The sequence below is a fragment of the Eucyclogobius newberryi genome, unplaced genomic scaffold (genome assembly GCF_026437365.1).
Source record: "Eucyclogobius newberryi isolate DKJ021-1_F unplaced genomic scaffold, fEucNew1.0.hap1 SCAF_15, whole genome shotgun sequence".
NCBI lineage: Eukaryota > Metazoa > Chordata > Actinopteri > Gobiiformes > Gobiidae > Eucyclogobius > Eucyclogobius newberryi.
In genome coordinates this window covers 5,280,701-5,306,940 of record NW_027315779.1, presented here as the reverse complement: position 1 = coordinate 5,306,940, position 26,240 = coordinate 5,280,701, and the positions used below count along the sequence as shown (strand labels likewise).

At 43.1% G+C, this 26,240-nt stretch overlaps 1 protein-coding gene across 1 annotated transcript; it reads right to left on the bottom strand.

Moving 5' to 3' along the window:
* Positions 1-6,078: 6,078 nt before the first annotated feature.
* Positions 6,079-26,196, bottom strand: pafah1b1b (platelet-activating factor acetylhydrolase 1b, regulatory subunit 1b). Its single transcript, XM_072445811.1, has 11 exons — positions 26,019-26,196; positions 15,846-16,081; positions 11,219-11,303; positions 11,063-11,137; positions 10,577-10,783; positions 8,086-8,254; positions 7,869-7,971; positions 7,234-7,462; positions 6,501-6,602; positions 6,259-6,415; positions 6,079-6,182 (listed from the first exon to the last, which is right to left on the bottom strand). The coding sequence occupies exons 2-11, from the start codon at positions 15,875-15,877 to the stop codon at positions 6,109-6,111; spliced, it is 1,233 nt and encodes a 410-aa protein (XP_072301912.1). The 5' UTR covers positions 15,878-16,081; positions 26,019-26,196; the 3' UTR covers positions 6,079-6,108.
* Positions 26,197-26,240: the final 44 nt, after the last annotated feature.

Genomic DNA, 26,240 nt, shown 5'->3' with positions numbered 1-26,240 from the left:
TGGAAATGATAAACTTTGAAAATGTCTCATGTTCTAATGTAAATGATTTGTTGAACTCTGTTACATCTAGTGTTTTGAATGTTCTGGACACCATCGCCCCTATAAAGGCTAAAATGGTTAAAAATAAGCAGAAGGCGCCGTGGAGAAATGATGATTTGGTCAGGGCACAGAAAAGGGAGTGCCGCAGGGCCGAACGGAAATGGCGCAAGTCAAAGCTCCAGGTTCAAAAAGATATTTACAAAAAAAAGCTGAACATGTACAACCTAATCTTATGTAGAACTAGGGAAAGATATTTTTCTGAAATTATTGGAAGCTGCAGTAACAACTCGCGTGTCCTGTTTGCCACAGTAAACAGATTAACAAACCCTCCAGCTCAGCTGCCGTTAGAACTCATTTCCACATCCAAGTGTAATGAGTTTGCATTATTCTTTAATGACAAAGTTCAGGGCATTAAAAATGCTATAAATCCCACAATGCAAAAAATTACCCTAAAACCACCAAGACACTTAGAGCTAACTCACTTTGCACCAGTAACTGACAAAACTGTCCATGAGATCATCACCAGTCTGAGTTCATCTACATGCTGCCTTGATGTGTTACCCACCAGATTTCTAAAGTCTGTGCTGAACAGTTTGTTAGCACCATTCACTCACATAGTTAACATGTCGCTTCAATCTGGAACATTCCCAATGTCTTTGAAAACTGCGGTCATAAAGCCTCTCCTAAAGAAGAGCAGTCTTGATGCCGCAGTACTGAGTCATTACCGGCCCATCTCTAATCTGCCATTTTTGGGCAAAGTCCTTGAAAAGGTTGTTTACCAACAGCTCACAGATTTCCTCTTAATAAACAACTCATTTGATGTTTTTCAGTCAGGTTTTAGACCTCATCACAGCACTGAGACTGCTCTTGTCAAGGTGACAAATGACATCCGCCTGAACACTGACACGGGCAAAGCCTCAGTCTTAATTCTGTTAGATCTGAGTGCTGCTTTTGACACTGTCGATCATGGGATCCTCTTACAGAGACTAGAGGACTGGGTGGGCATCACTGGCACTGCCCTAAACTGGTTAAGGTCCTATCTGGAAGACAGGAAGTACTTTGTTGAAATTGGTAGCTGTGTCTCAGACCACATTACCCTGACCTGTGGAGTGCCCCAAGGGTCAGTCCTGGGTCCCCTTCTGTTCAACCTCTACATGCTGCCGTTAGGTCAGTTGATACGCAGTGAAAATGTGTCCTCCAGAGTCTCGCTCTAAAACCTACAAACCAAATTAGAAATCTGGGGGTAATAATGGACTCAGACTTGAACTTTAATAGCCACGTCAAATCAATAACATCAGCAGCTTTTTACCATCTAAAAAACATTGCCAAAATCAAAAATATAGTGTCAAAACCAGATTTAGAGAGACTTATCCATGCGTTTGTCTCCAGTAGATTAGACTACTGTAACGGCCTGCTCACTGGCCTCTCCAAACGAGTTGTAAAACAGCTGCAGTACATCCAGAACGCTGCTGCTCGGGTCCTGACTAGAACCAGGAAGTATGATCACATTAGTCCTGTTCTCAGGTCTCTGCACTGGCTCCTGTGGCTCAGAGAATAGACTTTAAAGCAGCTCTGCTTGTGTACAAGTCTCTCCATGGCCTAGCACCAAAGTACATTTTGGATATGTTAGTGCCATATGAACCATCTCGGACTCTGAGGACCTCAGGGACCGGCCTCCTGCTGGTGCCAGAGTCAGGACAAAACATGGGGAATCTGCGTTTCAGTTTTATGCAGCTAAAACCTGGAACAGTCTTCCTGAAGATGTGAGACAGGCTTCTACTCTGACAATGTTCAAATCTAAGCTAAAAACAGTTTTGTTTAGCTGCGCATATGACTGAAAGGATTTTTTCTTTGCACTCTTCTCTTTTGTTTGTGATTTTATTAGTTTAGACAATCAGTTGGAATTTAGTTAATTTTATTGTATTTCTGTTTCTGTAATTTCTTTGTGATTTGAATGCATTTTTCCTGCTGTGAAGCACTTTGAATTGCCTTGTGTATGAAATGTGCTCTACAAATAAACTTGCCTTGCCTTGCCTTGCCTTTAGTAGAACGTCTGACCTCTGAACTCACCTCTGCGTCTCACGTCTTTCTCCCCTCGCTCCACACTCTCTCGCCATCACCAGTAGAGGGCGCCACTGCACGTCCTCCCGACAACCTCCAGCGGCTCGGAGAGGATTAAAAACGTCAGTCACGTAAACTATCGCGCGATGACACACAAACCTACATATGAGGCCCAAGTATGAGTCAAGGAAACCTCCAAACACACATCTGTCCGAGCACAAGAGTCTCGTTACCATCGGTCCCGTCAGTGCGAATCAACATGGCCCTAGAATAAGAAAAGGAGCCATGGTTTGATTTTGCAACAGGATGTAATGTTGATATTGTAAGTGAGATGCAAAAGTAGGGCAATTTTCCCCCTTCATTTCCTCTGCAGAGAAGCAGCAGGTCATTATACTTTCATTAAGCACGGTCTGGTCTAAAGCCGCACCGCAGTGTCTCCCAGGTGGATTCAGCTTTTGACTTTTCTCCTTATAAGTAAAAGGCCTGCGCTTGCCCTTTTTTAACTTAGAAGTTTAATCAGGCTCTCTGGAACCATCAAGTCCTCTATCCATTGCCTATGACAGGATGAAACCAACAGGATGCATTTCTAAACATCCCATACTTAAAACATTCAGACGGAGGGTCAGATTTCTTGGCTTTTAAATGTCAAAATGCAGAAGTGTTTGTTGTAAACCTGAACCCAAAACTGGCAGAAAGCTCAGTGTCTTCTCTGTCACACACACAAACCAACTAAAAAGAAATGTGTTGCTGAAGAAGGCCTTTTAGAAATACTTTTATTATGAAAAATGTGTGGCCCTAACGCTATAATAATAATAATCATAATCATAATCATCATAATAACCCTAACCCTGGTTCAATGTTTGTAGATTTTCAGTGAATCTACCAAACAGGCCCCTCTGAAATCAGGAATTATGTTTATTCTAAGTAAACATAATTCACATTTTAGTTTGGGCGGAGTACTGCAGCATAAAACAATGAAAAATGATTGCAAATAGAGTACAAACTATGATCAAACAAAGGCATAAATTGAGGTGTTGGAATAAAACGTGACTTTGAATGATCACAAATACAAGATATAAAGTACGGACCGATGTGCAAACTGCAAAACTAGCAGCGCAAATTGTTGAAGTGAGTTATCTAGGGACATAATCAAATTCTTCTCACTATATCTCTCTGGATCTCCACCGGATCTCCACCCGTCTCCTCTTTGCTCTTTTACTCCAGACCTCCTCTTTCGACCTCGCTGACCTCGTCATCCTCATCCGGAGCTCACTATTGTTTCGTTGTATATTTTCATCTGAACTGAACCTCCTCAATGTGTCTAATATACAGTATAAGGTCAACTTTACTGTGAAATAGTATCTGTGTATTTGTGGTATTTATTCCACATTTCTCTCTCTTCCTCTGCCTTCTGCTATAGTGCCACTTAAAGCTCCATAAAGTAAAAAATACTCACAACAATCTCATCTAAATCAAATCTATATAAAGAAGGAGATCGAAATTCATTGAAACCTTTGCATTTGTTCGTTTTATGAGGCTAATTCCCCTTTTCTCTCTCTCTCTCTCTCTCTCTCCCTTCTGCTCTCTGGACGTTGAAGGGTGTGGTGCTGATGATGTCTGGCCGCCCTGGATACTGTTGCCAGGAGACTGTGCAGTGGAGGTTACAGGAAGTGAGGGCGGTGTGGGGGCGGTGTGGGGGCGAGTGAGAGCAGAGCAGAGGCGAGAGAGGCGAGGCTGGGGTGCTACATAATTGATAAGGCGCTTTGAACTGACCCCTGATGTCTTTACTCCGCTCGCTCGACTTAAGTGATTGGTCCTGGAGAATTGAACAGGAGCTTTATGAACCGTCCTGTTCCCTGTGCACGGCTCACGTTCACCGCAGGACTTTAACTGCCATTCAAAAAAACCTCTTCTGTCAGCTGAAACAAGCAAATTATCCCAATAAAACAAACATGGCTTTTTTAATCTTTTTTTTTTTACTACATAAAGCGTACAGGATTTAAGTTTATTTTTAGTCTAACACCTTATTTTAGGCATTGCTTTATTTGGTCGTAATTTGTGTTTTAATATTTTATGTTATTATCAATTGATTAATGGAAACAAATAGCTATTTCTTTTTTAATGCATTTTGTTCACTTATAAACCTGATCACAATAAACACTTTTCTGGTTCTGATTATTACATTACTCATGAAATTATTCATATGTTACTCATCATTATTATTATTAAAAGTATAGAGACTAGTTTGAGGCCATTTCTCCCAAGAAAAAGTGGTCAAAGGGTCAAGAAAACCTTTAAATTATTATTTTATTGAACATCAACATTTAGAAAACCTTTGCTGTTAGAATATTTGAGCTCATCACTAAGAATGGACTGGGACATTGCCAAGAGAATCATGATTGTATATTTAACATATCAAGTGTGAATTATGACGAGATTACATTGTTTTTGCAAATTGTCATTTAAAATTGGTACATCAGTTTTCAGCTGCAGAGGGGGGCGGGGTGGCCAAAAGTAAGAGCAAAATGACACCAAAATAATATTACTAAAGTAAAAGTACAAAGTAGAAATGTACTCAAGTAACAGTCATGATGTAACATGATATAACTTATAATTTTAAGTTGATGTCATTTTGAGGATAATAGTTTTAAGAAAAGGAGACGCAAACATTTCAGAAGGAACGAAACATAAATATTCAAATTGTCAACGTAAAGCTTTTGTCCCTTACATGTGAGGAACACTTTTACTCAAAGAGAGCTGTTACTCCAAACAAAATATCAAGTTAAATATGTCTGAAAACTACTCCATGAAGTAGTTTCTTGGAAGTTACGCAGAAGTACTCCACCTCTGGTTTTCAGAAGTTTTGTCTTTTCATATTAACTTCAAAAAGATCTAGCGAAACAGTGACATTGAAATGGAAATAGTTAGCAATAACAGTTCACTAGAATGATTATCAAATATTAAAATAGTGTAATTCAATGATGAAAAGACCACAAATGGATAAGTTATATTTACAGAAATTTATTTATTATGTTGCAAACAATGACATCCAGATATATTGATACACAACTTGTACTGTGCATGTGTGCGTTTGTGTGTGAGTGTGTGTGTGTGTGTGTAATATTAGTAGTAGAGAAAGCGGTGAGACCACAGAAGCAGGATGACCGTCCCGAATGTGGAGGCCCTCTATGGGGTTCTGAACAAGGCAGAGATAGCGAGCACTGGGCGACAGATCATCCAGAACGACGTACGAACACACAAAAACCTCTTTTAAACGTGAGCCTGTTGCTTTTCCTCAGTGGAAACACACTTTATTCTGCTTTGGGCCGTGTTCTCAGCAGCGCGGGGCAGCGTTAAGGTCCTCTGAGTGTTTCTACTACAGTATAAAGCATTAAAAGAGATGAATTGATGGACAATGTGGACGAGAAGCAAAGATAGTTTCTCCTGTCGTGTCAAAACACTCTGGCGCGCACACACACACACACACCTTTTTGCCTTCTCAATTCAAGATCCAGCTTCAAATTTCCTGAAAAAAACCCAAAACCTAATTCTCTTTTTTTTACCCTTTTTAGTGCCCTCTCGCTCTCGCATCCACGCAGCACAATGAAAACATGAGAAACAAAAAAACTACACCTCCGCAACGAGGCTATACGTGGGTTTTCCTGTTAAAACCGCACATTTTTTACACCTTTCGACCAAGATGGGAAGTCATGACAACAGTATGCATTTCTGTCAACGCCGACAGATTACAATTCTCAAGTTTGATTCACCAGGCAAAGGAATACTTCTTATCTTTTCGAGTGTGTTCATGTGTCAGAGACTGCGTGACATTTATTAAGCGTACCCTACATCCAGAATAATTTACATAAAAGGACAATAGTCATCGTAGTAAGGGCTGGATTGTTGTTAGAGAAGGAGGGAGCGGGGGAAAGCGCCATGGTTCGGAGGTGCCACGGGTCGGGACAGAGGGAGGGGGTGTTTGGATTTGGGAGAGGCTCGGGACAGGCCTCAGCGGCACTCCCACACTTTGACTGTCTGATCGACGCAGCCCGTCACCACGTAGGGGGCGGTCTTGTGGAAATCTGCGGAGAAGCGGGAGTGGGTGAGTGAACATAAAGCAGACGGACTGAACAGCGACGGGTGCGGGCGGCGTCTTACCCAGAGAGGTAACAAAGTGTTCGTGGGCAAACAGAGTCTTCATGCAGCGTTTATTCTTGTAGTCCCAGATCCGTAGAGTTTTATCGTCGGCGCAGCTCACGATGAACCTGCCTCCAGGATGCACCAACACGCCGCGCACCCAGTTGTCGTGGCCCACCTGTGACGGATCAGAACAATTACAAAACCAGTTACTCTGCTACTGCAATGGCCACAACAACTGAATTACAACGAGTTTGACTCACCAAAGTCATGAGGCACATGCCAGTGCTCACATCCCACATCTTAATAGTTTTGTCTCTGGATCCGGAAAGCAGGAACGGGCCGGGCTTTCCATTCTTTTTGTTCTGGAAGTCACAGAAAGACAGAAGTTAAAGCTCAAATACAATTCAGTTTCTGCTGCTCTCAGAACATGCTGCACATTTTATTAAACATTCTTTATTTATAATTCACCCAAAAACAATCAAAGTGCATAACAACAATGAAAGTGGTCATTCTGGTTTGCCTGGGTTTATAGTGTCATAAATTATCCATTATAATGAGCCCTGAGGTGCACAATCACCTTAACAACAAAGAGCGCCTTGACTACCGTCCTGTTTGACTCCAATACGCTGCAGCACTTTGTGAAAGTGCACATTTGTTAAAGGAGCAGTGAAGCGTGAAGTGCAGAGGGTGTAGCGCCTTCAAAAACAATTGGGACAGTCCACAACAAAGTCACAGACACAGGCCGAGAACATCAACTATCAGACATTTTCATCAAAATGCACTGAGTAGGTTTTGTTCCTGAAAGTCTGGGCATCAATTAGTTATTGGTTTAGTCTTTTTCTGAGGTTTTTATGAACCAAAACCTTGTTCCTCGTTTCAGTTTTGCCATGAGTGGTCAAAACTTCAAACTTAATTTATTGATTGAATGTCAGAAGTTTCCAGGAGTTCTGAACCAGAAAGCTGAAGGGCCTTTAGCCTCAGTGGGACACACACCTCTGAGCCTGTGGCCTCCAGGATGGTTGGGTGGGCGGTGTCCGGGGCCCAGGCGATGCACTCCACCACGTGCTCGTGCTCCCGGAGCTCGGCTTTACACTCCTTAGAGGCCACCACCCAAACGCGCACCGTCTGGTCGTTGGAGCAGCTGGCGATCAAAGAGCCGTCCTGGTTGGGACGCACCATCCGCACCCACTCCCTGTGGCCCGTGAACGTCTTCACACAGTAACTGATGACACACAAGGTTTACATCGTTATAAGAAACTTTAACTGTCCCACAACGAGGGCTTTAAGGGAACAGAAGAGAAACATGCAATAAAAACATGTGAAATCACTTAACAGACTTAAACCAACACAATGTGCAGGTAGAGCAAATGGATAAATAAAAAAAAACCTCTCATCTTTAACAGGTGTGATTTCTAAAAACTTCAATAAAATGTGACTGCATTCTAATGTTAGACATTAGTAACGGTGGATTTAATTTGTATTAATAAATTGAAATTTAATAGAACCTTTCCAAGAAAATGAGACAATTAAAAAGAAAATATTACATCTTTTGAATGGTCTAAAGTGCTCGAAATTGGGCATGACACATGATCATTGTAATAAAGACTTTGGTGGGTCCTCGTGCTCACCCAGTGGCCACCTCCCACATCTTCATGGTCTTGTCTCGAGAGGCAGAGATGATGTGGTCTCCGTTTGGCATGATGGCTACAGACGACACGTTGTGATCGTGCCCTGAAACACAAAACCAATTCTACTTTTAGAGTCATTTCCAAAACATAATGACATGTTTCGATGAGGGTAGTGAATATACTCATCCCGGTAACGTGTAAAAAGCCCGTTTCTCACCGTGCATTGTCCGGATGCACTCAAAGCCCTGAAAGTCCCACAGTTTTATGCTCATGTCGGCGGAACACGAGGCCAGGATTTTCCCCGTCTGATCGAAGGAGATGTCCTGCACCGAGTCTGTGTGTCCTTTCAGAGTGCGCTCGAAGTCTCCCGCCTCGTAGTCCCAAACCTGGAAACAAAGACAAATATTCAGGTACTACACATGATCCTCAACAATGTCTTTGCTCACCAAAACAGGGCAAAGGATCATGGTCTATGTAGTTCTCTGCTTTTTAACCACGCGGCTGAAGCAAAACCATGTATTTTACTGTTACACACCTGCCGGTACTTGTTAAACTATTGTAGGATCACAAAGGATTCATCTGTCAATAACTTGATCAACTCAGAGCGAGAGCGCCGGACGTGGCCATTTACTTCAGAGCCAAACTCACTTCCTGCTGACACCGTTTGCTACAATAATCGATGAAAGGCTCTAAAAGACAAAGAGTTCAAACATAGACAGGAGAGTGGCAAATTTCCCATGATGCCGTGCTCTGGGGGAGAGACGAGTCCAACAACGGGAGCGTCAGTGCGTCCACACAAACCAGCGGTGACGAGGCAAAAGTACAGAGTGAGTCCAGGTCCACAGAAGGGGGAGGGGGTGGGGGAGGGCAGGGCAGGGCAGCGAGCGGGGGAGGGCGGGGCAGCGAGCGGGGGAGGGCGGGGCAGCGAGCGCATATCAGACAGAACCACACAAACTCAAGTCAATGATTTGCACTAAACGCTTTTAATTTCACGCACAAAAAAGGAAACCCACATCAAAAGAACAGGGACAACATTCAAACCCTGTACAGAAAAGCCCGAACCAGGTTTAGGAATCAAACCTAGAGCCTTGTCAGGAGGGAAAACCACTAACCACTATGCCACCGTGACGTACAAACGTTTTATGCCACGCAGCCTCGTATCTCACATAATCAGAAGGTAATACACGAGTAGGTTTGAGGATTAAATACGATTAAATGTACAGAGCTGACAGTTGGGTCAAATTAAGGATGAAATGGAACAGTAAATGTGAGCGAAGACAACAGGCCACGCCCTTAAACAGCCATGTTCAAACATCAAAGAACTCAAAGCCCTTTACATCAAGGAACCGCACTCACCCACACCCACACTCTCTCACCCACACCCACCCACTCTCACTCACTCACCCACACCCACCCACTCTCACTCACTCACTCACTCACCCACCCACACCCACACTCTCTCACCCACACTCTCACTCACTCACACACCCTCACTCACCCACCTACACCCACACCCTCACTCACCCACCTACACTCACTCACTCACTCACTCACCCACCTACACTCACTCACCCACCTACACCCACCTACACTCACTCACTCACTCACCCACACCCACCCACTCTCACTCACTCACTCACTCACCCACCCACACCCACACTCTCTCACCCACACTCTCACTCACTCACACACCCTCACTCACCCACCTACACCCACACCCTCACTCACCCACCTACACTCACTCACTCACTCACTCACCCACCTACACTCACTCACCTACACTCACTCACTCACCCACCTACACTCACTCACCTACACTCACCCACCTTCACTCACTCACTCACTCACTCACTCACTCACCTACACTCACTCACCCTCACTCACTCACCCACCCACACTCACACACCCACCCACCCACCCACACTCACACACACTCACACACTCACCCACCCACCTACACTCACACACTCACCCACCCACCTACACTCACACACTCACCCACCCACCTACACTCACACACTCACCCACCCACCTACACTCACACACTCACCCACCCACCTACACTCACACACTCACCCACCCACCTACACTCACCCACCCACCTACACTCACCCACCCACCTACACTCACACACCCACCTACACTCACTCACTCACTGAGTGTGGGTGGGTGGGTGGGTGTGTGAGTGTGGGTGGGTGAGTGAGTGAGCCCCACACACTCAGCCCCACACACTCAGCCCCACACACTCAGCCCCACACACTCAGCCCCACACACTCAGCCCCACACACTCAGCCCCACACACTCAGCCCCACACACTCAGCCCCACACACTCAGCCCCACACACTCAGCCCCACACACTCAGCCCCACACACTCAGCCCCACACACTCAGCCCCACACACTCAGCCCCACACACTCAGCCCCACACACTCAGCCCCACACACTCAGCCCCACACACTCAGCCCCACACACTCAGCCCCACACACTCAGCCCCACACACTCAGCCCCACACACTCAGCCCCACACACTCAGCCCCACACACTCAGCCCCACACACTCAGCCCCACACACTCAGCCCCACACACTCACCCACACCATCATATCATTTTCTTATGACAATTTCTTTACAGGTTGAGAATTATTACACATATATGTGAGACTCATAGAACTTGTAACGCGTTGACGAGTGACGAGCGAACACGAGCACAAACCTTGATGGTGGCGTCCTCGGAGGCCGTGACCATGACGGAGAAGACTGGGTGGAAGATGACTCGTGTGACGGGGGCGCGGTGTCCGCTCAGGGAGTACTTCTCTGGGGGGCGAGGGATCCACTCTTTAGGGTCCCTCTTCTGCCCCACAGGCCCGCCGTGTGTCATCTCCTCCTTCGCCTCGTTCAGCTTCGACTCCAGCTCCATCACCTGCGCGGGACAAAGGTTTGAGAGACGTTTAATATCAAAGTCAACACCAATTACACCTTATTATTATTCTTTTGAAGTCACGTTTATGTTTCATTAAAGTTTTCAACCACCAGGGGTTCCCACATCCCAATTTGAAAACTTAAAAAAAAAAAAGACTTAAGTTGATTAAAACAACTCTTTAAACGCATTTGTTCAATGTCAAATTCAATTAAAACAAGTGTAAATCCGTTTAAAGTTGTATCCGTTCGAGCGACATCTCAAAAACGAGTCTTCTCATACCTTCTTTTGTAATCTGATGACTGAGGTCCATTTCTTTTCCAAAAGGCCGGCGTACTTTTTATCTCCCTCCTCGTTCTGCCATGGAAAAAAAACAAAAACACGATAACGAAATGTAAAGATTACAACGATGAAATCACAAGTCATGTGTCGACGTACCATATCTAACTCCGCCTCTTTCTTGAAGGTGGAATAGGCCTCCTCGTACCCATTGGAGCGAAGGTAGTCTGCTATCGCCCGGTTTCTGACAAGAGAAGGAAACACATTATTAGCAAACGACTATTGATTAGGGCCCAGTTTACAGCTCCGCCATCGCATCCCCAGCTCCACCTTAAGAACACGAAGCAGATCCTCCTTAAAACCCCCAAAAGGCCACGCCCTGCCCGATATTGGACCTTTGGGAGTTCCTGGCTGTGTGAACGCGAGAATGTGAGATGACACTGGAGCGAGGAGAGGCGGAGGTGGAAACTTGTGTGTGGAGCTTTTGAGCCGCCGCCGTAAAACAAGTCAGACGCCCACTGGCTACACGTTATGTAAAAGAAGTGCAGCGGCTCCAGTCAGGAGTTGAATATTTCATAAGCAAAGTTACTAATTTTAGATGTTGGCGGTTAAATATCAGCTCTGCTCCAAATCTCTGCAAACCCCGAGGCCCACGATTATCAAAGAGTGGCCGCTCCTCGTAAGATAAGGGCCTGTACAGACGAATGCTATTTACAGCTGCAGGACATTATTCATTGCTTATTTACTTATGTACAAATAATATTTCTATGTATTATTATTTGTATGTATTATAATTATTATTTGTATGTATTATTTGTATGTATTATTATTATTATTATTTCTATGTATTATTTATATGCATAATCTGTATGCATTATTATTTCTGTGTATTTATTTCTCCATCCATCCATCCATCTTCTGCCGCTTTATCCGGGGCCGGGTCGCGGGGGCAGCAGTCTGAGCAGGGACTCCCAGACTTCCTTCTCCCCAGACACTTCCTCTAACTCCTCCGGGGGGATCCCGAGGCGTTCCCAGGCCAGCCGAGAGACATAGTCTCTCCAGCGTGTCCTGGGTCTTCCCCGGGGCCTCTTCCCGGTGGGACATGCCTGAAACACCTCCCGAGGGAGGCGCCCAGGAGGCATCCGAAACAGATGCCCGAGCCACCTCAGCTGGCTCCTCTTGTATTTATTTCTATGTATTATTATTATTTCTATGTATTATTTATATGCATAATCTGTATGCATTATTATTTCTGTGTATTTATTTCTATGTATTATTATTTCTATGTATTTTTATTAATAATAATAATAAGAAATATAGCCGCAAGCGGCAATGATCGGCCCTCGCCACGCCGCCGCCACGCCGCAAGAGGAGGGGGCGCTAACGCGCCCCAATTGTCCTTTTATTGCGCCTACTGCTGAATCTGTGACGCTGTCACATCTTCTCCCCTTTGTTTTACCATCAAAAAGCAATTTTATTTTGAATTCTTGGCACAATGTGCGGCTTTGCCGCACAGACACCGTGACTCTTTGAATAAAAATGTGGATCACTTTTGATGGTCCACCCTTGAAGATGAGTCTCACCAAATTTCAGGTTAATAGGGCTAACGCCCTAAGAGGAGTTTGTGAAAGTATAAAGTGTAAACATGTTCTGGCGATTTCCCCATTGGAATAACATGGAAGGTTTCGGTCATCGTTACGGCAACGCCATAACAATTATGACATGGCTCTCATTGACTTTTTTGATGGGGATGCTAAAATTGAGTTGTGTGTCAAATTTCATATAATTTCGCAAAACTAAACATTTAACCTCCATATAAAATCTGTAGGGGGCGCTGTGGCGCCAAATGAATTTATTTCACTTCAAGTGGGTTTAGGGCAAAGAGTTTAACAACTGATTCTAATTTGACGCAATTCGGACTTTATCTGCGCAAACGGCAGAAATTTTAAATATGGGAGATTTCTGAAATTCTAGCTACAGTTTGCGGCTTCGCCGCACAGAGACCGTGAGAGGTATCAATGTAATTTGGATAACTTTTGATGTCCCACTCCTCAGTAGCATTTTCACCAAATTTCAGCTTTTTAGGGCCAACGCCCTGGGAGGAGTTCGTAAAAGTACGACGTTTGGAAAAACTCCAAAATCATGTTTAGCCATTTTTGAAGCAATATGGCCGACATTTGGTTGGGCGGACGGCGTTGCCGTAATAATATTTTTTACTTCTCTTGTCACCATCTACCTCTGCGCCAAATTTCATGATTCTACGATCAGATTTTTTTTGGGTCATTTCCCATCTCTCAATGCATTTTTGGTACATTTGGGGGCGCTGACGCGCCAATTTTTTTTATTTTAGAAAAGGGAAATAGCCAGAATGTAGAGAGGCACGATTTTTAGAGGTGTGAACATTTTTGTGACTTTTCGTCAATGTTCACTGGGTGAAAAATAGGGGGGTTGGTCCCGAGAAGAAGAAGAAGAAAGAATAATATTCCGATGCGAAAACAATGTTTCCCATTTTTCAAACATCATAAACTATACATTTTCGGAAAGCGCTCGCGCTTTCCTACCTCATGGTGTGGGTCCCTGGTCACTGACGGGTACTTTCGTTAATTTTGAGTGGGCTCCGCCCACTTTGTGTTTTTGGCCCTCTATACAGTAATAATGTTCAATTTTTGCATTACATGCTTATATGCACGGAACATGCAAGAGATGGGGAACGTATTCGTGAGCTACTTAGGGCAAATGAGTGCGGTCGTCATCCCAATGTAAAGTGCTCGTTTAGTGCGCACTTTTGCACGGGCTTCGCCCATTTACAATGGTAATGTTCCATTTTCCTACTATTAATTAGTATGCACGGGGCGTGCGTGAGTGAAGGAGTGCGTTAGTGAGTGTTTGGAAGTGGGCGAGCGCTTCGCGCTCGATTTCGTGCGCAGTACGTGCGCACTTTCGCAGCCGTGCTTCGCACGGCCTTACGAGATTAATAGGCCTCTCGCCAGCTTGTGGCGCTCGGGCCTAATTATTATTATTATTATTTGTATGTATTATTTTTCTTTTATATAAATCATCTCCACATGATGAATCTAATGATGATTAACATTCATCCACAGTGACTGAATGATCTCATGTCTCCAGATTATAGTCAGTTCTCTGTGTGGATCATCAGTCGGTCTTATTTTCATTCCACCGGACGCTCGGTCCAGAATGTGACTCACGTGGACGGAGTTGGAACGTTTGGTTCCAGGACGACGCTAAGTACAAGCTAAACATTAGAAAGATCAAATGGCATATGATTTTCCCTGGTAACTGCGAGTGACGCCACAATGTACTATTTTAGTATTCCGACGGTGGGAAAACACACGAGTTTACGATTCTTTACACGTTAAGTAAAAACAATGAAAAAGATGAACAATTGACCTTTTTTTGAAGCGCAAATCAAATAAAAAAAATAATTGTTTTGCCTCTAAAATGCTCACGAAAATTCATTTGAACAGGTGTTTTAGTAACAGTAATATATTCGCGCCTGAGCGAAGCATCATGGTCTATGTAGTTCCCACAGCTTTGTATCACTGACTGTGATATCGCTCTCAGGGTTGTTGTGTTTTTACTTTCCCGTTGCACAAACTCACATCCTGGATCAGTCCGAGCAGATGTAGAACAGCAGTTTTCATGAACACCAGGACCAGGAGCACGTTTGTGTCGACTCCGAGCACAAAACAGACTGCGGTGCCAAAACGAGGCGTCTGGCACGAGTTTGATCCGAGGAAATAAATCCATGAGCTCGACTGTGAACCAGGCCGACATGAGATATTACATCACATTCACGGTGTTTGGAGACTTGTCGCTGTGACTTGAGGCGGTCTTTACGTGGGAAAACAAGAGTTATGTTTGGAGTGTCGGGAGCATTTACATTTTCACATTGTGTTAATTAAATTAGCCTCCTCCTCCTCCTCCTCCTCCTCCTCCTCCTCCTCCTCCTCCTCCTCCTCCTCCTCCTCCTCCTCCTCCTCCTCCTCCTCCTCCTCCTCCTCCTCCTCCTCCTCCTCCTCCTCCTCCTCCTCCTCCTCCTCCTCCTCCTCCTCCTCCTCCTCCTCCTCCTCCTAAGGATGACTTTAGTAGTCCACTGGTGAGTATTTCCATTGTACATCCTGATCACGCATGGGGCCCTTTTGTGTGGAGTTTGCATGTTCTCCCCGTGTCTACGTAGGTTTCCTCCAGGTGCTCAGATTCCCCTAAGACCATGTACACTAGATTCCTCCCCTCTGGGACCTGGACTCCTCTGAAAGATAAACACTAAGAGGTTGAACTAAATAGAGTTCGAGAATATTTATCAATAGTTGAATACAGTGAATTAATGTGGAAAATCACAGATTGTTAAATGTATTTGACAGAACAGAATAATCAATGTTGTTGTCTTTGTGATGAAAGGTCTTATAGTTTTAGAGTTTGTATCGTCCAGATCACAATTAAGATCAGAATGTTAATAGTCGACAGGGCACGAGTATTCCAATTAATAGTTGCATCTCTAGATTCATTATCGTGATTACAGATGTTCTGAGAGGCCCCTGTACACATGAAGGGTCCCTGGTTCAGGTGTGTGATGGGGGCCCCTGTACACATGAAGGGCCCCTGGTTCAGGTGTGTGATGGGGGCCTCTGTACACATGAAGGGCCTCTGTACACATGAAGGGCCTCTGTACACATGAAGGGCCTCTGTACACATGAAGGGCCCCTGGTTCAGGTGTGTGATGGTGGCCCCTGTACACATGAAGGGGCCCCTGGTGTGGCAGACTCACAGTTCGTCTCTCTGTCTCTGGGACAGCACCATGGCGCTGTGGCCCCTCAGGGGGAGTGAGGCCGGGGGCAGGAGCTGGAGTTGATGCGGGCAGACGAGCAGAGGGTCCCACAGGAGCGGGGCGGCTTCAGAGGGCCCAGAGAAGCAGGGGCTGATGGGATATCCTGATGTCAGTCCACTGGAGGCGTAGGCTTGATGAGAAGCACAATCAGCTCACCAATCAGACGCTGCCATTACCTGAGGAAGAGAAGGACTAACTTTAGGACATAATGTCACCTGCCATTCGTAACTCACATTTTCTAACTTTAACGTTAACAACGACATCTCCGTTTGCAATGAGACCTTTAGTCAACCTGAAATCTAAGAGCTTTGTGTTTGTTGTGAACACAGAGTCCAGGGACAGTGCATTTCAAACAAAAGTCTGTTTTTGTCTGTAATCCCATGACAACTGTTACAGCCTAAAACAGAATAAAACAAACAAGGATTTTACATAGAAGTTAGAAATATACCGGTATACACTATTCACAATGTCCAGCAAAATACAACTACAGCTATGTTTTTGATGAGTGGACAAATAAGCCAGATTTGCCCAATGTTTTAAAACTATAATGAAAAAGCAGAGGAGAGACATCATTCTCAAAGTGGTGCCAAAGTCTCTCTAAAGTCATCCTTGTTCCCACTGGTTGTGCCTTAAACTGAAGCTCCGGTCTTACATGGGAAAATTCCTCTGCAAAATTTGAGCTTTTACAATTTGTTTGACAAAGAGCAAAGGAAACACACAGAGAGGGAGAGTTAGGTCTGATAGTCATAATTTAATATCAGATGATTTGTGTGGAGGCCGTGTCTTTTATTACAGCCATATTATTATTACATCAGTCACAGTGCTGAGAGCTCCTTCCTCTGTCTCACAAACTTAACTGGAAGAATTTAGAATATGGACATTTATTAATTAACTTTGCAGTATGTTTCATCTGACAGACACGCCCTTTGGATTGATCAGTCTAAAAAGGGAGTGAGATGTAGAGCTGCTTGTAGAGCTGCTTGTAGAGCTGTCAAAACTTTCCATAATCTGACCCAAAGTTAAATCAATAATAACTTTGCATTCAGAAAATGAGTAACTAAGTATCAAGAAATGGAGAAAATGGATCAGTCACTCCAAACTCTCCAGCTAACTAAGTCTAGTGTTTTTGTTGTCGTTAAGCTACAATTTATGACCCCATAGGGCCGGGTCGTCCAAAATCTCTTCGAGGGCCACATATTTATATATTTAAAAATTGACAATGTGGAGGACCATAGACTGATGCTCAATTCATTCTTAAAAAAAAAAAAAAAAGGTTTGAGGGTAACAAAAATATTCAGCATTCAACTGGTTATCTAGTTGGTGACCTGGAGTGCGTTTTGGGGACAGCCTGGGCTCAGATCCATTTGACTTCAGAGGGTACATCCCGTTTAGTTCAGAATTTGACCGATAGCAGTGCAAGACGCTCCTCTGTCGCTGAGCTCTTGCCCACTCTGATTCAAGGCAAATCCCTTGTGTCAATAATGCCAAAATGTCAAAGCTTAGAAAAGCTTTTTCAGGTGTCAGACTAAATCACATAAAACAGCACTCACACATGATACAAATAAATAAGCATGTAAAATGTGGACTGCTAAACATTAGGTAAATTTCCTCCAAATTGCTCATAGTCAATGAAATAATTAGTGATTAGAACATTGATGTTCTTGCTGTAACTGAAACTTGGCTTGAACAAAATGATTATGCAAGAATAAATGAGGCCACCCCACCCAGACCGCCAGGAGCACAGAACGAGGTGTCACTGGCAAGTCTACTCGAGTCCTAAAACTAACAATGCATTTCGATCATTTGAAAGCCACATTTTATCAAGCACTTGTCCAAATTTGAGAAAACAAAAAGGAGTTTCATTCATATTTATCCACCGACTTCTTGGTTTCCTATTCAGAGTTTTTAGGGGTTTTTTTCCTATTCAGAAGTTCGCTGACTTAAAGAGTTAGACTGGGATAAAATAGTGATCATCGGAGCTTTCAATATCCACATGAATACGACTGTCGTAGTAATGCTTTCAGTGCTCTATTAGGTAGCATTGGTTTCACTCAGAAAATAAACCAACCCAGTAACAAGCACACTCTGGATCTTGTACTAACATATGTATTTTCAGATCATTTCCTGTTTTCAGTTTATTCTTAATGATTTATGAAATGAAAAATATCTGAAAAATCTATCTCAAAGATCAAAGAAATAATAGAGCCAATATTCAGTGCCATGTGATCCTGCTGAGAATAGCTTTAGTCCCTGTGCAAGTGATCAATTTGTTGACATGACCACGAATTCTCTGAAATCTGATCTTGATACTGCAGCTCCGTTAAAACAGAAGGTCATTAGGCCAAAACATGCCTCCCCACGGTACAATGAAGACCTGCGTTTACGTAAACAAAAGGAGAAAAATATTCAAATTTGATAGAAGTTGACAAGTTTTCCTTGAAAGAGCTGAGGTTAAACAAAAGTTGCTACCTACAGAACAATAATTTATTTAAAGTTTTCCAGTCAGGGTTCAGAGCTCACCACAGCGCTGAAACGGCACTAGTTAAAGTCGCAAATGATTTTTAGAAACAAGTCAGTGTAATCCCTCATTTGTCTAGGAGCGTTGCATTGTAGAAAAAGATTCCATTGTAGTCATTTGGACTCTGTTTTAAGAAAAAAAAAACATATTTTTCTGCAATCACAAATGATTTGTTATTAGCTGCTGACGATGGCCTGGTCTCAATCCTGGTTCTGTTGGACCTCGGTGCAGCGTTTGACATCATCAACCACAACATTCTACTGCAGAGGTTAGAATCTATCGGTCAATGTAAACCTATGTTTATGTTGTTAAAGTAACCTATGGTGTGCCGCAGGGTTCAGTGCTCAGTCTATGTCTAGTCTTGTTTATATTCTTTTTATATGCTGCCATTAGGTAACATTATCAGAAAGAATGGAATTCACTTCCACTGCTATGCAGATGACATGCAGCTGTATTTATCAATGAAACCCGATCAGAGCGATCAAGTAGACAGACGTGCTGCTTGTGTGAAGGATATAAAAACCTGGATGATACTTAATTATCTGCTTCTTATCCCTGTATAAAAACAAGGCCCATGTATTGAGCCCTAAATGTCTAAGAGACTCTTTATTTGAGCAGTCACACTGGACAATATCAGTGTCACCTCCAGTTCTTTTGTAAGAAACCTTGGAGTCTTACTTAACCATGAGTTCTCATTCCAAGCGCACAATGAGCCTGTACAACACCTACTTTCATCTGCGTAATATAGTTCAAATCTGACAGTTCAGACCTCTGCATTTGTTACAAAGACTACTACCAGCTCGCACGGTGTCCTAAAAACTCCAAATGGTTCAAAACACACCAGAAAGATTACAAACAGGAACTAAAAGAGCACATCACGTCGGTGGTCGAGTCTCTCCCTGTAGAGTTTAGAAATGTCAAATTCTTCTCCCGACTTACAAAGCCACACAACAAATGCAAACAGAATACTTCTTAAAATACTTGACTTCTGGTCCCAAGAGTCTCTAAAAGCAAAGCTACCAAGCTCCTGTGTTATGGACTCAGCGCTAAAAAAGACAGTATCTTCATTTAAATTTTAATTGAATTTTCCTATTTGAAATAGCATATGTTCAGGCCAATCAGGAACAAAAAGACAAACCTATCAGAGCAACTGTGCTGGGGGAAGTCTCCCAGAGGTTTCTCCTAACATTATTATTATTTTACATTATTTTATCAGTTTTTCACTGTCAAAAATAAATTGGTCTGTCATCTTAGTCTGTCTGCTTTTGACCCATCCTTCAATGTCGCCGAGGCCACAGTGCAGCGCCCGGGGTCCCATCTCCAGATCTTTGGGCTGGGCTGGGTCAGTACTGCCGTAACTGGAGGATTTTACCCGTTGCCCATAGAATCTTCACAATCCCAATAAAATAATTAGTCCACTAAATTTGGTTGACCACACCACCTGACAACACATATAATATATATTTTATTATAATGTTATACCAAAAGGCAGCATGTTGCATACAACAGGAAGCTGAAACTAGAGTTGCTCCGATCAGGATATTTGGGTCGATCACTGAAATTTTGATCTGCCAATACAGATCAGGGCCATGTTATGATTTTTTTAATGGGTGTAAGGGATATAAGGGATATTATAGGATCAACTGAGATTCCCTGGCAATTTTAGCCACTAATGTGCTTCTGTTCATCAATTAACCGTGTGGATTAAATGAATACTTCTGCTGTACGTGTAAGCGTCATGCAGTGGTCTGGATCTGGAGTGGTGTAGTAGGAGTAACAGTAGGAGCAGGCTTTCGTCCTCGGAGCAGTTTGGACAGTCTGAGGAAGGAAAACGTGCAGAAGAGACGACTTATGTTTTGTGCCACTTTCAAATGCAACTTTGACAAAACTATGCTGGGCTTTGCACTTTCACTTTGGTCATTGTCATATAGTTGTTGTACAGCTTCAAAAAGCAAATTTTCTCCACAAAAATAAGACAACAACCATGTCTCTTTTTACATGACACAATTATCGCTTTAGTGGTGCAAATCATCAGCCTGTGCGTATCTGTAAACGAGTGAAGTCTAACCATTTGGCAGTCGGAGCACGTCGCTTCATACAGCTGATAGACCACACATTTAGCTCTTAACCTCCATTATGTTTTTAACTAGAAGACCAGCGGGTGAACTCGTAGTTCTGTGCGTGTTTACAGAGACACGGTGTTAAAGGACCACCTAAGAGCGTGTTTTAACCGAGGGTTTCATGAGGAGCTTAAATGACGCCACTGCAATAACTTACTGATGGCAAACGTAATGATGATGTAAAGTATAGTAGAAAAAGCTTCAGTTGTAGTCATCTGGACTCAGTTTGAAAAATTAGACGTTTCGACTCTCATCCAAGAGTCATTGTCAATAAAAGAATTTAGATCGAGAACTCCGATATTAATACTGTTCTGTGGTAAGACCCACCCATTGGGCGGAGCCTTCCTGAAGTAGAAAGAGTTGTTTGTTTCAACAGAAACTACCCCCTTGTATCTACCGAGGTAGCCTATTCAGAATCTTAATGGGCTATTAGAATCCTCTTTGTCTTTGTGAGACCCTGGCTCAACCACCCTGAGTACCTGATTAGCATATAAATGTCCTGGTCCTGGTCCTCTACCTTTCCAGGGGTTCAGTAAACCATTATAAATAACAGGAAGATTAAACCTTAGCCCTCCATTTCTGTTTAAAGAAGGTCTTTCTTTTTTAACAAAAATAGCTTCCTTGACTCCTCTTTCAAACCATCTTTTCTCCCTGCTTAAAACCTTCACCTCACCGTCTTCAAACGAGTGATTAGAGGATTCAAGATGGAGATGCACGGCGCTCTGAGGTCCTGAACTAGTATTTCTTCTGTGCTGATAAAGCCTCTTGTGTAGAGGCTGTTTAGTCTCACCTATGTACCGTTCTTTACAGCTTTCTTCACTGCATTGGATCGAATAAACTACATTGCTCTGTTTTTGAGTCTCTGTTTTTGACTCTTGGATGAGAGTCGAAACGTCTAATTTTTCAAACTGAGTCCAGATGACTACAACTGAAGCTTTTTCTACTATGGAACACGCCTGGACGAATGAGGGATTACACCGACGATGTAAAGTGTTATCGGTGCATCTGATCGGACTATTTTGCAGATCATCCATCACATGATTTTTGCCGTGATCGGCCCGATCGTTATCGGCGACGAATCGATCGGCGCACCTCTAGCTGAAACCCATGAATACACTCACACTGCAAACTGTGATGAAAATGACTTGACATGAACAGGTTGGATAACAGACAACAGCGACTGAAAGCCTGATAGTTCATTCAAACATAAATCTTCAGCTGTTTCCTGGATTCACGTAGACAACTTATACATTAGTTTAATTAAATCTATATCTAAAATCAATGACAATTAAGGCTTGTGCTTTTAATACAATCAGGGGCAGACCCCAGACTTTTCTGTATTGGCCAGTAACATGCAGTGCACAGAGCATTTGTCCGAGCTGAAGTGAAGTCACAGCTAACTTGCTCAGTCAGGTAAAGAAAAAGAGGCACACGATCAGATCAGATAAACCCTAACCTCTGTCCATCATGTTGAAGACGCTTCATGGATCACACTTCTACATTAGTCCAATTTAAAGCGCTATGAGTTCGTGCCAATGACCACGGCAGACCACGCGACGAGTAGTAGCTGTGGTTGTAAACAGTCACCTCTTGAGCCGGAGCGACACCTGGGGCAACAGCGACATTAAGTCGCTTAATGACGAGACAAAGATGTCCCAGAGTTGGCTGCTACTCCTCAGTGACACGGAGCTACAGACTGAGAGCGCACGCTAACAGGATTAACTCCAGACACATGCCACCAGAGCCTCGTCTGTGAGGGTCAACTACAGGGTCCAGTAGTAGTAGTTCTGATGACAAGCAAAATGTATGAAATGTGTAATATCCAGAAACATAAAACTACAAACAAAGATTTTTTTTACAACAACCTGCTGTATAGAAGTATAGTACAGCAGCAATTTTCAAACATAAAACAACATGTGGTCAAAAATGCACACGCAGCAAGAGCCATGGCCCAAAGGAAGACCAACCATCTGTGGTATTTGAGGTTTGTGAATCTAAATTGGCTTCAATCTAAAAACATCAAATAGAGTTCACGTGGCTTGTTTGCTTCATGAGTGGAGTGGATTCTGCCAAAGGTTTCATTAGACTCCTTTTCTGATGCATAAAAGCAGAAGACTTATGCATTTGACAAACTAAGTTACAGCATGTTACAGTTACTAGTCTAAAGAAATTAGCTGGATGAACATTGTTGCACATACTTTAAATGTTTTGTCCTCGCCACCCATGACATTTGCCATTGTGGTGTAGGGAAATGTGGGGATCACTTTTCAGTGAAAGCGAGGAGAAGGCCACAGCAGAAGACAATACACAGGCCTCAAGTGTCCTAGAAACCACTCTCCTGCAAACTTAATGAGAGCCATGAGCGCGGGACAGGGACAGCTCCTGCTCTAAGCTTGAGAACAGCCTTTTGACACACACACACAACCATTACATAAGGGCCAGCTCACACCTACGTCAGGGTGGAGATAAACAAAAGTCAACTATGCAAAGCAGACATGAACACTCCACTTACCAAACTGTGTGCACTTATCACAGGCTCACTTAATGCAAGTAATAATCAGGTGTAAATCAAGAAGAACAGAGCAAAGTCCTGCCTCTGAAACGCTCTTATCTAATGAAGAGGTTGTGGTGACAAAACCACATTTCAACTGAATACATTCAGAAGCAAGCTCATTCTTGTCAATTGATCTTTGCCCGATACAGGCGGCAAAACAGTCCTCCCTAAAAAGTTATTCATAAGATGTGCGGAAAAACATTCAAGCATTTTCAAGGATTTCAAGCATCTCAGTCACATGTCTTACTGGTGGCAAACATGGAAAGAACAAAGTCTCATGTTTTTTCTCAAACGTTACTGAAGTCACCCATTTCTCAGTTTCATAAATTGAGAGCCTTACCATTTATGGATTAGTGAGTGAAATGAAGACGGCAGTGTTTCCACAGGTTTATACTGAGTTTATAGTGGAACAGACAGTCCTTAGTCTCACTAATCTAAAAAGATGGGACAGTTCAAATAAAGTGATTTATTATGCTTGTTATATAATTATATTATATAACAAGCATAATAAATTATTGGGGCGTCCATAGTCCTCTCTATTAATGGGACAAACTGCATAAAAGGCGTGCGCTTGCTTTATAGCACGCATTTTGTAACATAAATAAGACATTTGTTAATGCTAAAAACAGGTGAGAGAACTCACTGTAGTCCTGTGGTGTAGTTCAATGTTTTAATTAGTCTCGTCTAAACTAGGGCTTCACCTGCAGCCAAACGACTTACAACATGAGATGGTGGCACTACATTTCTACAAGTTTTAAACACACCTTTTAAATCAACATGTCATACAGGCTAGGACTGGAAAAGTACAGAGTCCTCAATGTTGCAGAGCTGAAACAAGTTAATCGATTAATTAGAAATAATTTGATTATTGAAATAATCATACCTAATTCTGTAATCTAATAAACTGTACCCAGACTCCAAGCCATGAGCTGAGAGGAGGTTTTAAGACTCTGACAGGGCAGGAATTGCCCCACAATAACACAGGAAATGTGCAAACTGTGTGTTTTGAATATTCTCTATGAAAATGTTTTCAAGTGGCTTTTCTTTAGTTTCATCTTGTCTGTAAAAATAAATTAAAATCCACTGCCTTTTTACAATCTAAACAACTAGTCAAGTAATCAAAAGAATAATTGCTTGCTAGACTAATCGTGCAGCTCTGTTGCGCAGGCTGAGATAGATTAGAGGAATATCATTTGAGCCCAAGAGAAGAGTTTTGAACATCAGCAGTCAGTTTGAGTCATAAATTGCAGCTGTGCATTAAGCAGAACCAGTGCTGTGTGTTGTCACCATGGCCCTTGTTATGAGTGACCTTCAGACCCCACGGGTTGGCACGACTCAGTACAAAACTGAAAGGTAAAGACAAGCAAAGTACGTAATTTACAGCACTTTTACTGGTTTTGAAATTGTGTATTTCAAGCATATCAAAAAAAAATTCACTAAAGATTTTACTATGAAATAAAGAATTCTGGGACAATTAAGTAACATACGGTTCAGACAACTTCAGACACAACTCAGTGTCTGAAGTTGTCTTAACCTTAGATAAGCATTTTTATATTCCAACATTGGTACTAGAAAACATTTTTTTCCATCTACCTCACCTGGTGTGCATAGTGTAGATGTATTTAAAGGTTGTATTTCATTTTATTCTACTTACATAATTCTTTATATATTTGTACCTTATTTGACATGCGGCTATTTTTGCCATTTTAAATACTTTTAATTTTCATAAATATATATTAGCTGTTTCCTTTTGTTAATAGCAATGCATGAGCTATTGTGTCCAAGTAATCTCCTTGGTGGGCCAATAAAGATTGCATAAAATAAGTCTAAAAACACGTGAGCTATACTACAAATATGAGCCCTACAACATGTGTGTATTTAACCGGGTACAGGTGTGATTTAGAGAAGCAATAATGGGAAACAATATGTTTATACGAGACAAATATGGTGGTATCTTGAGTAGTTTAAGTGAAATGTGTGACATGAGGATCCAAAGCCTCGTCCATCACATCATCATCACGCTGAGCAGTCTCCACCCTGATCGTCATTCCTCAAACTAAACGATGTGGATCCACTTACTGAATAAAAAAAATCAGAACAAATACAATACGTGGGCTCACTATTCCGACTAATATTGTTCAAATATTGGCGCAGAAAATGAAACCTGGAGCAAGTGGCGTCTTTCAAAGCCTCGATAGCCACAAGGGCAAAGTTGCAGCAAAGGCTCAGCAACGCCCTTTTGAAGCTAACGCTAGCTTTAGCCGAATGACGTAAAGGATGAGGCTGTCAGCTCAAATTATAACGTGTAATACATATTTAATAACCATCTAAAGTGCGTTTGTGATCCTATTTGTAACGAAAACTCTGCAAACCCCTAACGCGACACGCATTGTTTAAATAAATATATCTTCTTAGGAACAAAACGGCGAGGCTCTTAACACAAACTTCAGACCTCACAGAAGAAACAAAGCGCTGGCAAACGATGCGGCGGAGTTATTCATCATAAAAACCTCCATCTGAGCGTTTATTCTGCACGTACATGACTCAAGGGCCGCGGAGATGGCACAGGAGTGACAGCATTAGCTTAGCCGGGTCGCTAGCCGCTTTAGCTCACTCTGTCAACTTTCATAAATAAGCTAACGTGTTAGCAGCGCTCTACAACAAGCCCGTGAAGCGCTCGCCCGGGCTCGTCGGTGCTACAAAACGACATTCAACCCAATCGGTAAGATCAGCGCGACTGTTCGACGGTGTTCGGGGGCGAGAACCAACGGGATGGATGGAGCCGCACGTGCCAACTCTGCCCACTTAGCATTAGCTCGTCCGCCATTTTGAGACGTGAACGGGGAGAGCGGAGACACTGCAGCCGAAATCGTCGTCAACACAGTAACTATTTGAAGTCCCGAAACACAGACGCGACTCACCTTTATGCGTATGGAAGCGTTCATAGTCCAGGTGCCGGTACAAGCGCGCGCGCACTGGTCCTGCTTTGATCGGCGCGGTGTGTTTTGCTCCGCCGGTTCGGTGGGTCAGGTTTGCCTCTGTCTGTGGAGCCGCATTCTCCGGCCACAGCTAACGGTCGCGAGAGGGACGCGGGCGCGCGCACGCTCAGATGACGGTGACGTGCGAGAGACGTCTGCAGATTT

Bases quoted from the DNA above. Each gene is read 5' to 3' on its own strand.
- pafah1b1b (XM_072445811.1), bottom strand. From the start codon at position 15,877: ATGGTGCTGTCCCAGAGACAGAGAGACGAACT. The intron at 10,784-11,062 runs GTATGAGAAGAC...TGTCCCGCGCAG, and splicing joins TCATCAGATTACAAAAGAAG to GTGATGGAGCTGGAGTCGAA. The intron at 7,463-7,868 runs GTGAGCACGAGG...GTGTGTCATCAG, and splicing joins ATGTGGGAGGTGGCCACTGG to TTACTGTGTGAAGACGTTCA.